General features: G+C 40.3%; 1 protein-coding gene and 1 long non-coding RNA gene across 16 annotated transcripts in view; one reads left to right on the top strand and one right to left on the bottom strand.

Annotated features, from left to right (window-relative positions):
• LOC309333858 overlaps nt 1–12,288 on the top strand; it is a 32,789-nt gene extending 20,501 nt beyond the window's left edge. For 4 of the 7 annotated variants that reach the window (XR_014152707.1, XR_014152708.1, XR_014152709.1 and 1 more), the window contains 2 exons: nt 5,324–5,449; nt 12,088–12,288. This is a non-coding gene — a long non-coding RNA (uncharacterized lncRNA). Of the gene's footprint in view, nt 1–4,838; nt 4,891–5,323; nt 5,455–8,447; nt 8,835–12,087 lie in introns of those variants that run through there. The other 3 variants (XR_014152711.1, XR_014152712.1, XR_014152713.1) reach the window with 2 other exon arrangements.
• The window catches only part of RALGPS1 (Ral GEF with PH domain and SH3 binding motif 1), a 232,575-nt gene that overhangs the window by 16,128 nt on the left and 202,064 nt on the right, over nt 1–14,383 (bottom strand). For 6 of the 9 annotated variants that reach the window (XM_081847627.1, XM_081847632.1, XM_081847630.1 and 3 more), the window contains exons 13-15: nt 6,665–6,791; nt 5,644–5,795; nt 4,239–4,290 (exon numbers count right to left, since the gene is read on the bottom strand). In XM_081847627.1, coding sequence (XP_081703753.1) covers nt 4,239–4,290; nt 5,644–5,795; nt 6,665–6,791 — 331 coding nt within the window. Of the gene's footprint in view, nt 1–4,238; nt 4,291–5,643; nt 5,796–6,664; nt 6,792–10,358; nt 11,125–14,383 lie in introns of those variants that run through there. The other 3 variants (XM_081847633.1, XM_081847634.1, XM_081847635.1) reach the window with 2 other exon arrangements.

The raw sequence follows: 14,383 nt of genomic DNA, 5'->3' as shown, positions 1-14,383 counted from the left end.
TGCTGAGATATTTCTAGTCTGTTCTGTAAAAATTATAGAATGGACTGGATTTATGATTACAGTAGGCTATAAATCTCTCCAGGAAGGCTTGTAACTTTGAACAAATGCTTAGATGCCAAAAGAGTTATCAGAGTAGCAAAAACAATTTAGCCACTTTTGCTTAACATCTATGCTGCCAGCTAGAATATATGCAGTTGCTGTTGAAAAAATGGTCTCTGGGACATGCTGTTCCAATGTTGTTTCATGGACATTTTGACTAGCTTTGAGAACCAAGGCCTTTTCGACCAGTGGAGTTCAATTGATATAAATACCACTTTTCTTTCATCTTTCTGAGGAGCATAGGAATCAGGGTGAGAGAAGGAAAACGCACACAGCTGGCCAGTCTATGTATTCTGATTCCACATACTGGCATTGTGATACAAAGCTTCTGACCTGTCTGTCTGTGGGTCTCCCAAAGGGCTGTGTCACCATTTTGAATATTTGAGTGTTTGGACTCCTGGATGATGGTCCTGCTCAGTCATTCCATACCAGGTTATATATGGCCCAAACAATTACAGTGAAGGTCTCCTTATGGAGAGTGTGTGGCTGAGTACCCCCCCCCCCCCTTTGCATCCCACTGTTATATGTGTTTGCTGAACTAATTGAATAAACACATGGTGACCCATAGGTTTTTCTAGAAGGCCAAAAGAGACAGTATGAAGCTCCAGGAAGTTGATGCTGTGTTGGCTTTCAGACTACTCCAGTTGCCCTGAGCCCCATGTGTGCTCCCCAATCTGACAGAACTGTGTGTGTAGTGATCTTCAGCCAGGTTATGTGGCCAAACTCACCCCTATTCTCTAACAGCCTGTTCCCTAACAACCACCTGTCCAGTGACTTCCTCACCCTGCCTAGAATGGGAAACAATCAAATCTGGCAAGTGCTTTCTTCTTGAAAGGAAGTGAGGATGGAATGTAGACAAGACCACTCCACAACATTCTGTAATTGGACTCTCAGTCCCAGGGAGAAGTCAACAACTTCTTTGTGAAAATTTCCATAGTGGTAGCCTTTTTTGTCTCTTTCAGCAAAGACAATCAAAAGCTTATAGTAAACTCAGTTCTACTTAGAGTAGACTCACTGGAAGTAATGAACCTAAGTTAGTCATGCATGTTAATTTCAATGGGTCTACTCTGAGTATGAAGAGCAGGGACTATGCTAATCTTCTCTGTATTGCTCCAATTTTAGTTTATGTGCTGCCCAAGCAAGCACAAAAAATATGGAATGGTTCACAAATTTGCATGTTGCTCACATGTGCCCTGTGGTCCATCTGTGTCAGGAATCCAATACCTTCAGGGTTCTTTTGTCATCTCCCTACCTTAAGAATTTGACTGTATCTAACTATCGGCATCTGTTTTCCAAAGCCAGATTAAACGTTTTCTGTTCTGAAGTGCTGAGGGGAAGATTGGCTGGTTTCCCATACTAAGACAGGCTGTATCCATGTTCCCAGGGTGTTGAATGTATGGAACACATTTTATTGCATTGTAGTCTATATAAACGGGTTAGAAAGCATCTAATCAATCTAATACTAACAGAACAACCGGGAATTGCTGACTCATTTCATGTCAAGGTTCTCCTTGAGGATAAGTTTGATACTACTACACTGGCTGTAGCAAAATTCCTCTCGGAGGCAGTAAAAATCAGAAACCATTATGTATAGGCTAAAACTCCTATGTTGGCTAGCAAGGCCAATTTTACACCTTAATAACTGTTGATATTTACTATTGTTGTACTGTGTATTTTGGGTGTGTAGACCGCAATAAAGCAAGATATGGGAGGATGCGGTGCAATCCAATTAGTTCTTAAGGCATTTACTACCCTTGTTCATTGCCTGAGGGCACCTAGGATTTGTGGTCTGGGCAAGGTTGAAACATGACACTGCCTTTTAAATGCCTTGCTGGATAGCATCTTTGTAAAAGAAATTGGGTATGTGCCTTATCCCCTCTTAAATCAGAGAAAGGCAGGACAGAGCCTGAAGAAACAGTTCTGATTACTCCAGTCTGAAGAATCCATCCTCTGGGCATCTAAAATAACTCACACCTTGACTACATGTTACCTGATGCTGGCTGGGGGGTGGGGGGAACAGCTGCATCTCCCACCATTTCACTGCAAGGTAGCTAGGCTAAAGGAAAAGGAACCAGACAAGGAGCTCTAGTAGCTCTGCTCGAAACCCGTACACCTGCCTAGACCTGAGGCTGGAACGTCCTTTGCTCCCCGGTTTTGATACCAAAACATATGCCTCCAGCTCCAAGCATCAAATTGAAGCAATCTATGAGCTCCTTTCCTGCCCTGGTCATGGGAAAAAGGCATTGGAGGGGAGGGACAAGCCCGAAGGCACACCACAAAAAACTTCCCTGTGTTACCTGTAATAGGCTCTAACTAGGATATAGGAGAGATTTTTTGTGGGGGAGCGGGTAGCATGCTTAAATGTTCATCAGACTGTCGAGTTCAAACAAAATCTAGCTTCTGTGTTGCTAAGCAGGACTGCTCTGGGTGGTTGGGAGCCCTTCAGCAGAAGGAGTCAATCAGCAAGCTGTACCTGACTCCTTACAGTGTGGGAGATTCTGTTTGAGGGGAGAATATCCCTAGCACAAGCAATGTATTTCAGCTACAATGAAGGCATTTCTCAGAGGTGAACATTTCAGTTCTCCTGCCCTTTTTTGCTAAATTTCTGAATAATGGCATAGCCAAAATTTGAGATTTCCTAAAAAATAACAAATAACAATGTATTATTATTATTTAGTTCATCAGTTGGAATAATGAATCTGGCTGTGTTGAAGCTGCATAACTTAATTTTGTAATGTGTTCTTGGACACTGTGTCCCTTGTATCAATTTCTTCTATTCCTAGTTTACAACTATCAACACACAGAACTCAGGCAAACAGTTTCAATGGAAGACCAACCCTCTTAAGATTATAAATGACATTTTCTATCCTGACTTCGTTACTCACACAAAAGGCTCTAAACTCAAAAATATAATATTTGCTTTATCTAAGTGCAACTCTCCCTACCTTTGCCAATTTACTGCACTTTAAATAAGGACACATTCAGCAAGAAAAAGAAAACCTGAATTTTATTTCTTGAAATAGGATGTGATATCATGTACAGTATAATAAACAGAAGTACTGTGCACCCAGTAAATATGAAACAAGATGGTGGCCATACCCTCCTTGCACTATTCTGAGAGTGAGAAACTACGATCATTGTGCTCCATGAAATATTTCTTGCATCCTCTTTTAATATAGTGCCTGGTGATTGTAGACATAAGAAATAAGCATCACCCCAGAAAAGGCATAAAAACATATTTTCCCCAGCAGGTGTCAGTGAAAGTATTGATGGAGGTGTGCTCCTGCCACTGTGTGCAGGCGGGAGGGAGGCCCATTCCTAAGGGTGACTGGCAAGATGAGGTACCAGAATCTGTACACTTTACTGGTGACCTTCCAAATGTTGTTTGGAAGGATCAAATCAGCAAAAGAAGGATCATTATGAGAGAGATATTTTCCTGAATAATTTCTAACACATCATTTTACTACACCTTTTTCCAGTGTGGAAAGGACTCAACAATTTTGCTCTTATTTATCTCAAAGATCTTTTGTTGGAAAATTTTGTAGCTTAGTAAATAAAATTGTGGGACTTCTCAAGGCCACTCAGTCCATTTGAACTAAGGCCTATCAAGTCTGAACTGGACCAGATTTCACCTCTGATATCATGTGCTAGACAAAGGCAGATGTATTTGGCTTAATTTCTTATGAGGAATTAGCTATTCAACATAGTTGAACATGATTTGCTTAATGAAAATGCAGCTGTATTTGTGGCTTTCTAAGAAGGTGTTGTAAGCAGATAGGGTATGTGGACTCTGGTTTATGACAAAAGCCCAATATTGACAAGTTAGATGTCATGTTTTCTTATTAAGGTAGGTTTGAAAAATGTTTATTTTATAGCTTGATGGGATAATAAGAGCTAAATGTAGTGTAGGAAGTACAAAATATAGGGCATACACACAGTGAATATTTGGAGTGATAGAGCTTCCACACAACCTCAGAATGGCTGCATTTATGGCAATATTTCTCCCCACAATTACCCTGCAGGACCTGATTAATTCCTTGAAGTAAACTGAAACATGGTTTCAATACATATAAACTGCAGTGCAACTAACATCTTATACCACTGATTGAAGGTTATTTATTGGCAAAGAGGACACTCACCTTTCAAGTCCTGAAGAAGGCTCCTCACTAAATTCTGAGCTTTCACTGCTTCCTACAAAACAAAAGGACATAGGGATCTGTTAACAAGAAAAAGTCCACTTGCCTTAGGAAACTTCCAGAATGCACCACAGAAGCCAGACTTAAGAGGCCAGAGTGAAAGTGATGTAGGTAAGAAATTGCTCCTGGGGGAAATGTTACCCTGACCAATGTAGCACTGCAGTTTTCTAGGTATAAAATATTTAAAAATTGTCCTTCAGTTTTTATTATCTTCACACAGCTGCATGTTGTATAGTACCTTCTGATTAACACTGCTACTTCAGTGATTAAACATAATCATACCAGCCAAAGAGAAAGCACAGACACCAAATATATGACTGATTTCCCTTTAATCAAGACACAGGACAAGTAACATGAAGCAGGTGACGGTGCCATGACAAATCAGCCTGATGCCTTACTTCTCCTCATCCTCTTATTACTCAATCAGAGCTTTTTAAACCAGTAATTTCCCATTACATTTACTCAAAGGCAACTTAAAGTTACCAGTGTAACCAATTCATTTGCTTTTCCAAACTTGGATTGTTTGGATTTTCTTTTGTTCAGGTGCTCAGCAAAGCAGCAGCCACCACAGCAACAGAAGATTCCCAAATCCCAGGTTGGTTTCCACTGCAAAGGAACTTCACAACATGACAATGAACTGTGATGGCTGATCAGGCAATAGATGACAATGGCACTTTTTCACATTCAGGTTATTAAGTGATAAGCACAGTGCATCATGCATCCAACGAAGTAGGTTCTTGCAAACGGAAATTCATGCCCTGGGAACCAGCCTCTAAATCAGACGAGTTTCCCTCAGTGTCTAAATCAGAAGAGTTTTTACTCCACTAAAATCCACACTGAAAGGTGCTGGCCATTAAACACCCCTCAGAATAGCTGTTTCTTTCCTAACAGCTGATAATGTCTTTTGTCTGCAGCCAAAGTTAAGCTTTATGCTAAGCTTTGTGAAACACCTTTCCACTTCCTACCGAGACCATTCCTACAAGTAGCTTGTGCTCTCCTGGCTTCAGTAGCATTTCTCTATTTTACAGAGGTGCTGCCACAACTCACAGAAAAAGAACAATACTGAAAAAGAACTGAGTACTCCCTATGACACAGTTGCCACAATCTAGCAAGTTACTTCTTGATAGGAAGACAGAGACAAACGAGAGAGGTGAGTCATGTGAGGTTTATAGGCAAGCAAAAAGCAGATCTTCACTACTTTTAAAATGCTTCTATCCAAATGACCAATTATTGTTAGTCCTGAAATCAATTTATTTTCTCCTGATTCTGCATTTCTAGGAGCCTCTCTGAGCTTCAAAGCAAGCAGAGAATCAGTGAGACTTTTGTATCCAAACCATTGAATACTTACCTATGGAAATACCATTGGTGAAAACAGAGTTTAATGTGTTGTTTCTGACAGGACTGTGGGACTCTAGCACACTGTCATCCAGCAGGTGGCGTGGTTTCTCTGTTGGGAACGTTGCGCTTTTACTTTCAACTACACTGAACTGACACATCATACTGGAAAATTGGAAAAGGGGAGGGAAAAAGCAAAATGTTCTTATGTAATCTGATAACATCCATTTATTCCCTGCTTTTTTCCCCACATGGACATCATCTCACTGTATGATGATCATAAATGTCTGCAAGTCCTAAGTGGAAGGTAGCTAATGGGACCTTTAATACGCTCCTCATTGGCTGCCTGATAATCTATTTAAGAAGTGAGGTCAAGCAGCCTGTATAATTAAGTGGTTATTGCCTTAACATAGGATGGGGATCTGGGAGTTTTCAAGTTCTTCCTCCGATGTTTCTACAAAAGTTGCTTGGTTACAGTGTTGCAGGCCATGAGATTCAATAGTCCTGAATTCCTATCCAAGCAAATTCAATGAGATGATGCTGGGCAAGTAATAAGTATTAATTCAAAGATTCCTAACAGTGGTAGAATAAGTAGAATGCTGGAAATCTTATCTGAAAAGCTGATGCTTCCCACTGTGTTGAAACTTCCCAAATCTATCGGTAAAGCTTATTTCAGAAAGCCTAGGTGAGGCAGAGGCACAATTTATTTGGCCTGTAAACTGGGAACTAAACAAACAAACAAACAAAGGTATATCTGGTGATATACCAACTCCCACAGAGTTTGGGGGTAAGAATGGCACTAGAATTTGTCTAAAAAGGCAGAAAGTCCAGCACTTGCAAGATAAGACAAGGAGGTTCTGAGGTAGATGTTTTACTAGTAATGAGTGTCACTCCTGTGAGATTAGAAAAGGGGAGTGGGACCACTGGGAAGAATATTTCTACTCTCAGTGAGTTTTCAATTGCTGAATTAAACCTTAATGATGTCTGAGTAAACTGTAAGAGCTAAGAAAGATGATGCAGATTGGAACACCCACTTGTTTCCCAGGCTGTGACTCTTCCTGTGTCGTGGTACAGGAGGAGTTGGCAGGCTGGCTGCCACCGAGGCATCAGGACAAGTTGGTCTCCTGCTGAACCTCATAGCTGCTGACACCTCTGACGGACCTACAAAATAGACACCAATTAATGCTAAACTGATGCTGAGGAAAGACATTGCTAGGTGTCATGTTATTTGCTTTTGGAAGAGCTGGATGACCCTGTAGAGACAGATGGGAATTATGTGGGGGGGGGGGAAGAAGGAAAGTGGCATCTGCTTAAAGACGATTGTCATTGACCTCAAATGGCAGGTGCTTCCCCAAACACTGCTTCTGGCCTGCTGGAATTACACCATCCATTCCTATTAAGAATCTATCCAATTAAACAAAAATAGCAATTTGTCATCAAAATTATGTGCAAGAATAGTTTTGAGACCAAGTCCCACACAAAAAATACTGGCTTTTCTATTACTTTAATGAGACTTGTCAAAAGCATAACATACAGAGCCAGAACAATACGTCGGGCGTAATCTTCAATTTCTAACAAAAACATATGCTTTGAGTTTGGTTTGTAACCCTACCCGTCTGTAAACAGTTTGTTAGTATTGACTTGTAGCATGAGTATCTATGGGAAACGCAAGGATGTTCCATGTAAATCACAGCCAGACAGATGTCAGCTCTGGAACTTTGAGAAGGTCTTTGTGCCAACAAGCTACACATTTTTAGCTAGCACACACGCAAAGCAACAGAGATGGAACAGAGTTATCAAGTTTTTAAGTGGTTTCCTCAAGTTGGCTGAAGATAATTCTCTGTGTGTGTGTGTGTGTGTGTGAGAATGAGTGAGTGAGAGAAAGGGAGAGAGAGAGAGGAGAAACAGAATTAGCTATAGGTGGCTGAAGAATTGCTACCAGATGGAAACAAGATTGTCTCAGCTGAGACAACAGGTCCTAAAGCAATAATGTCCAAGGAATGGAAAGAGAGTTCAGCTCCTACATATTATTGACATTTCAGACTCTGCTAAAAAGCTCCACGAAAGGACTGGTTTCTATAGGGGCTTTAGGATTTAGGCAGCTGAGAGGAGAGGGGTAAGGACTGCTTCAAGTCTTCTGCATATCCTACAGTGAAAACAGTACATATATGAAAAAGGGTGAAACCTGGACATAGTGCAATGATCACTTGCATCTATACAACTAGGTTTATATACACTGAGAAGTTGGGATTCACTCTGGCTGACCAAAGCCTGTACATGTGGAACAGGCATGCATGGAATCAACATGTGACAAATATAAATATGGGTTTGATGCTCTTGCTATATGAAAGTGCTATCTGAGTAGGAATTTTTGAATGCTTTAAGTGGCCCAAAATCACATTGGTGGGTTTCAATTTCGGCAGTGATGAAGTGCATCAGAGTAAATATATGTGAACCTTAATCTAAAACTAACATTACTCTGCATCTGGTGAAAACTTGGTTCAGATACGCTAATGGCAGGTAAGCCATGCATGAAGCAGGGAAGTTGGGCAAGCGTGTTTCCTTAAAAAAAAGTTTGAACTCTGGGATTCATGGCATTCACTACAGTGAACAAAAGAGCAGCAACTCTTTCCCACAGAATAAAGAATGTACTGACAGATGTTGGATGCCACCTAGTGAAAGTAGGGTACTATACCATACTTATATTCTATGCCCAGTCTCCAGCCTGGAGTTACAGAAATATAGATGGCATAGATTTCTCGTGGAAACTTACTTTTACAGTATTTTCTTTTTATTTGTCAAAGTCCTAGATTTTAGCTGTGCCATTGGTGAAAGCTAACTAAGCAAACCTTCACATCTCCAGGCCTTATATTTGACACAAAATATAAGCAGAAGAATGAAAGGCCTGTTTTGGAAAGGAGGATACAAAACTAGTGTAAGGATCTAAAGTGGAGATGGAATGAAACCTCTTGGACATTTCTATGCTACAGTCATTGCAGAAAAAGAAAGTGTATTTTATGTGTTCTTGTTCTCTGTCTTTCACTCACACACACATACACGTGACTGAAGCAGCTTCTTGCATGTCTGCCCTGGTGGATCAATAAGGGTTTGAAGCACTCAGCACTCTAGAAGGGTGAGTCACTTTGGCATTATGCAGTTTCTGAGAAGGCCTTATATTAAAAGGTCAAGAACATTTTCCAAAAATGCAGCTCTGCTCATTTCTTGTCGAGGGGTGTAACCAGAACCACACACTAGAAGTTGTTGCATGAGAAACACTGTTTTGTGTGTGTGTGTGTGTAGAATTTTGTGTACTAACTGCTGCTTCTCAAAGTTCTATTGGTTCAGTCCTGCAATATAAGCCCTTAGACATTCTACTTCAGTCTTGTTGATACCATTGTAGCAGACTGTCAGTTAAGAGATTATGAATCCATTCTGAAGCCTGTCATGGTGGGAGATATGGGGCTAGTGAGTAGAGTGAGGAGAATTTATCAAAAGATGAGTTCTGGGACAACTTTGTGGTATATTTTCTAAATGTAGCACTTGGTTTCACCAGGATTTTACTAGTCACACTTTAATAAAGGAGAGCATTTCCTCAACCAAAATCTGAGAACACACTTCAACATGATCCCTATCTCTTACATAAGATTGATGACCAGGTGTCTGAAAGTATTGTTTACATCCCATGTGCATAAACAAAAGTGAAAGATTGAAGGAGACCTTCAGGTGCTATTGTGATCTGAATCTATGTTACCAGTGAGTCCCAGCATGCAATGCATACCCATAAACAGTTACGTTGCTAATTTTCTACAAATGAAGGCAGTGATCAGGTCCATTTTTTTGGTATTTTTATTCCACTGCCACAGAGGAAAGTATAAAATATGTTAAACATTTGAGTGGTATTGATGCTATACAATTCAGAATACACAGAATAAAAGCAAAACAAACAAACAAATATTCACAGAAAGCCAAGACCCAAAGGCAACAGAGTGCCGCTGCTCCCCATTATTGACAATAATACATCACTGAAAGCAATATCAGTTCCACTACAGTATCCTGAGGCCAGTAACTGGTTAACTAACATCTGCTCATTACCTCTGCATGCAAAGCCAGTGCAGCATCCTGTTTTTGTGCAGAAATCAATGGAAGTCAACCCTATGACTTGATTTGATGGCAATAGGCAAAGAGATGGAGGAGGCAGCTGAACACAGACAAGCTCAGCCTACAACTGCATTATTCAAAACAATGCAGTTAAAACAATGAGCTTCCCGTGGCACCTGAATCAAGGCCCTTAAGTTTTCAACATAGATCAGCTGGTGACTAAACCAGTGGAAACTCAGTGCTGACCCAAAGTAAACAACTAGTTGCACAGTCAAACCCTTTCTATTGTATAAGGGATTAGGTGGTATGATTTGTTGTTTTACTCATAATCCAATTGAAACACTTTGGTTGTTCTTTTTCTTATAAATCAAAATGCTGCTTTTTTAAAAAAGATCTTTTTGAGAAGTTAACCCTGTTCTGGGTTTACCGAAATCTGTTGCTCAACCACTGCAGCAGACCACTCAGTTGAGAAATAAAATTTATTTGCTACATTGTGTAATCTCTGTATTCACACTAATCTCTGTAGCTCCTTTTCAGAGTTACTGGTCTTATTGACAGAAGTTCCAGCTTTTAAATACACGTGAGAGCAAGTAATTTTGGCTGCTTGTTCCCACTAAATGATGTCAACTGCTAACAAATACCCCTCCTGTTTATTAGTTCCCCACCCTATCCACTTCTTGTGCATACTATTAATGTTCATATACCTCCCAATGAAACAAATGATGTCTAGCATGATTTTCCAATCACTTGGCACAGGAACACACATGCTCGGTTTTCATTATTTCTTTACATTATTGTCAAGATGACACTGACATATACACTGAAATAACATACAGAAGGTATTAAATATTATTACAAACTGTTTGGGGAACTTGAGAAAAGCCCAGCAGAAGCTGACGAGTGCTGTTTAGAAAGCTGTGGCAGGAACATTTGGAAAAGTTGACCACGTAGCTTTAATATCCCCAAGGATCTCACTGTTTTTTCCTTTGCATAATTTTTCCATGAATAATCATTCAAGTGCTATAAACAAATGGTAACTTATGCAATCCTTTATTAGCACATTAAGCCTCAAGAGTGTAAACGTTTAGTTCACTAATTTTGCCCTAATAAAACGAAACAGGAGCTGATAGATCTCAAGCTGATGAAATGACTGAATGGGGAGCCACAAATCTCATAGTTTGAACTGAGTAACAAGCAGAAGACATTTTAAGTTTTTAAAGAAACTTTTGGGTTTGGTGCATAAAAGTGTTATTGATGCTAAGTTGGGTAAAGGTCTACACAGCCTATGTGAAATTTGGCCAGATACTTACCTACTTAATTGCTAATGTAACCATAACTCTGGGCCTGGTTAAGAACCAGGCACAAAACAGACGCTTAAGAAAATCAGAGAAGAAATCTGTCAAACAGAAGAAAAATATAAGCATGTTGTAAAAAGGGTTAAGCCTTTAGCTCTGGCTATTGCAAAATCATAGTTTTCCTTGTTTCAGTGTTTTGCTAAATGCCCACTAAAGTCTATTAAAATGTACAATATGTGGAAAGCCTGCAAGTTACATCTGCTGTGTTGCAGGCACCAAAGAGAGACAAATAAAAGGAACATGTTTGGTGTTTTTTAAAAAATCAGATCAAATCCCTGTTTTGACTCTAACTAGGCAGTTCTGTGAAAGAAGATGCAAAGAGATGACCAACGAAAACAACAGGGAGCCAGGAAGATACATTTTAACTGCCACAGACAGTCATCTCTGCTTGAGGGACAAATTACATTGAATGCATTTTTAATTAGGAAGCTTAGAAATGGTCACATTTCTTTATTTATAAAAAGCAGGCATAGGGCTCGTAATCTGGATCAGGACTATGGTGCTTCTCCGCCCACACCAATTTTGCCTTTGGAAATTGTCCCCTAGGACTGCTATTTCATTCTAAAAGTCCCGGTGTGTGCTCTGAAGGCAAAGGAAGCTACCACCTTTGCTGATGCTAAGCCAGTCTGGGTTTAGTCAGTGCCTGAATGGAGAGCTCCTGGGGGCCATAGGTATGTTACCTTGGATTCCATGATTGCAGAAATGAGGTGTATAAATGTAAGAAATAAACATTTGAGTTCCATTCTGCCCTCTTTAAAGAATCATATGGTACAGCATATGAAAGAAGGCACACTGGGTAATAAATCAGTTACAAATGATAGCAAACACCAGACTAGGCTCAGTAACTTAGAAACATTTCTCCCCTCCATATCTCTACTTTCTTAATATATAGCAGCATTAAGTTGGCCACCTATCCACTGTGGTTTCTGAGGGCTGCTAGTTCTGTTACATTTTTTCAGCACTTATCTCTATTGTATATAATATTATATGTTTTATTTTTAGAGATATGTATTGCAGGTAATTCCTGAAGAATGGAGACACCCTGTACCTGTACAGAAGAAGTCCCTTTGTGATATGCGAAGTGCTCCTATACATCTATACATGCTGAAATCTGAAGTGTGATTCTTCTCAAATCTTTACAAAGGCCTAAGGCTTTAAAAAGTGGATGACATCATTAAATAAAGATAAAGCTATTTCATTATAAATTCCCCAAAGAGATAAATCATTGTTAGTTTACAGAATGCATTTCCTTCCTAATGTCAATGTCCTTCATGGTTTTGCTCCCATAGGAAAATTTACTTTGTCCAGGGAAAAAATGACAAAATGAAACAGCCTGTTATTGTGCCTCAGTTTAGCCTTGACCAGCTTTAAATATATCCTCTTAAATATGTTGCCCAAACTTCATCTGTTATGTTCTTCTACCAGACACTGGAAAGTGCCTTACTGGTCAAACAAGTGGACATTTATGTGGCAAACAACTAGACAAGTATCACAATAGCATCCCCCATGTCACATACATTTAAAAGAAAAATGGTACCTTCATTTATATTTAAAAGCAGCTTCATTTTGGCTACAATTGAGCTCTAGCATGATGTAACAAGAGGTGTAATAGCTTAGCAGTTGTATCAGTGTGTCTTACAATCTCCAATTAATATACAAAATTCACATTAATGTTCATTAATTGCATGTACAAATGCAAATTTTAAGAATTTTTGACCATCAAGCGGGACTCAAACACAACAGCATTCTCCCACATGAGATTCCCTGTAATGGAGGCAGAAAATACTCATTGTAGCTAGTAGCCCTTGATAGCTTTATCTTCCATGGATATGTCTAACTGGCTTTCAACACCATCCAAGTTGGTAGCCATTATTACCTCTCAAAGTGAATCCCATGGTTTTACTACGCACTATGTGGCGGTGACTGGCAGTGTGTGGTGGAGGCAGGGGGCCATGGGAGTTTATTAGGTTTGGCACCAGGAGAGGGATCCAGTGATTTATGGGGTTTGGTACCGCCCATAAGGTAGAAGCCAGGCCGAGTGGAGGAAGAAGGGTCAGAGTGATCTGAGACAGAGGGAGGCACACAGGATGTGTCGGGAGAGGAGGAAGAGATTGTTCAGGCAAGGGATGGGCCAGCAGATTCCTTGCCATTCCCCACCCCACTGGTTCCTAGTACCAGGAGGGGTTTGAAGATGGAACAGCAGTGATACCTTTTATGTAGAAGCAGCCTCAGGTTGCACACACCCCATCAGATGAGGGTACATAAGCGGGGGCGGGGGGGCATGGTCTCACTGTTGCTGCAATTACTCCACAGGCACAGACTTGGAGAAAGCACCTATATCCACCACTGCCATACTTGCTCACAAAGAAAAGCAATTTCCACCTCTCCTCTATTCAGAACAGAAGGGAGGGAGGGTTCCAGTCCAATGAAATCTGGGCATATTTAAGGGGTCATGTTCAAATTAGGAGTGGCTGGACCAGTACAAACAGAATTTGAGCAGGAAAATGAAACAGTCTCTCATGCTTCATGGATTTTTGAAGGGATATTTACTGAGACCTTTTTGGGCAGGCAAACTGGTGCCTGTCATTGCCATGTTGACAGCCCTTGGCTTAGAGAAGATATAGGTTCAGTCACCAAGGGGAGGGTAGTTAGAATACCAGGAGGAACTAAGTTTGCCACCAAGGGTGGGGTACAAAAGAGGGTTCTGAGTTTTTATGTCTGGTGAACGATTTTAAGTCTTCAGTAATGCTAATAAGTGACTATTGCTGGTGGTGGCACTGCCTTCAGTTGCAGCATGAAGCTTTCTTCACCTGGGCTTAAAGCAGACAAATGAAATTTGTCAATAAATTTGTGAGCAGATAAAAACAATATTCCAAACCCCCAAACACAGAGAAATAAATCAAATGGGCATCTATTAAGATTAGGAAACTACTGAAGTTGTACCACTGTCAGCACCAGAGATGGGAGGAAGGGTTCTGCTGGACGTTTCATTCCTGTCTCTTTAATGACTACCAGAAAATAAGCTATCAAAGCCATAAGACCAAAATTGAGAACAGGCATGACAATTAGGCACTTCTGGCTTGCAGTAAATGACTTGCTACTAAAACATCCACAACAAAGCTATTTACTAGTATCCAAGGTTACATCTAACACAAACTGCATAACTAAATGTCAGACTAATTGTTTACGTGGAAAACGATGTTTTCCTTTGAATCCAAAATGAAGGAAGTTCCATCCGGATTACGTCACCAGTGTAGTAGCCTGACTGGCCAAAGGAATATAAATGCACAAACATCTTTG

Source organism: Podarcis erhardii (genome assembly GCF_964252035.2).
Source record: "Podarcis erhardii genome assembly, chromosome: Z".
Classification (NCBI taxonomy): domain Eukaryota; kingdom Metazoa; phylum Chordata; class Lepidosauria; order Squamata; family Lacertidae; genus Podarcis; species Podarcis erhardii.
The sequence above is the reverse complement of the archived record's forward strand: the minus strand, read 5'-3'. Positions and strand labels throughout refer to the sequence as shown.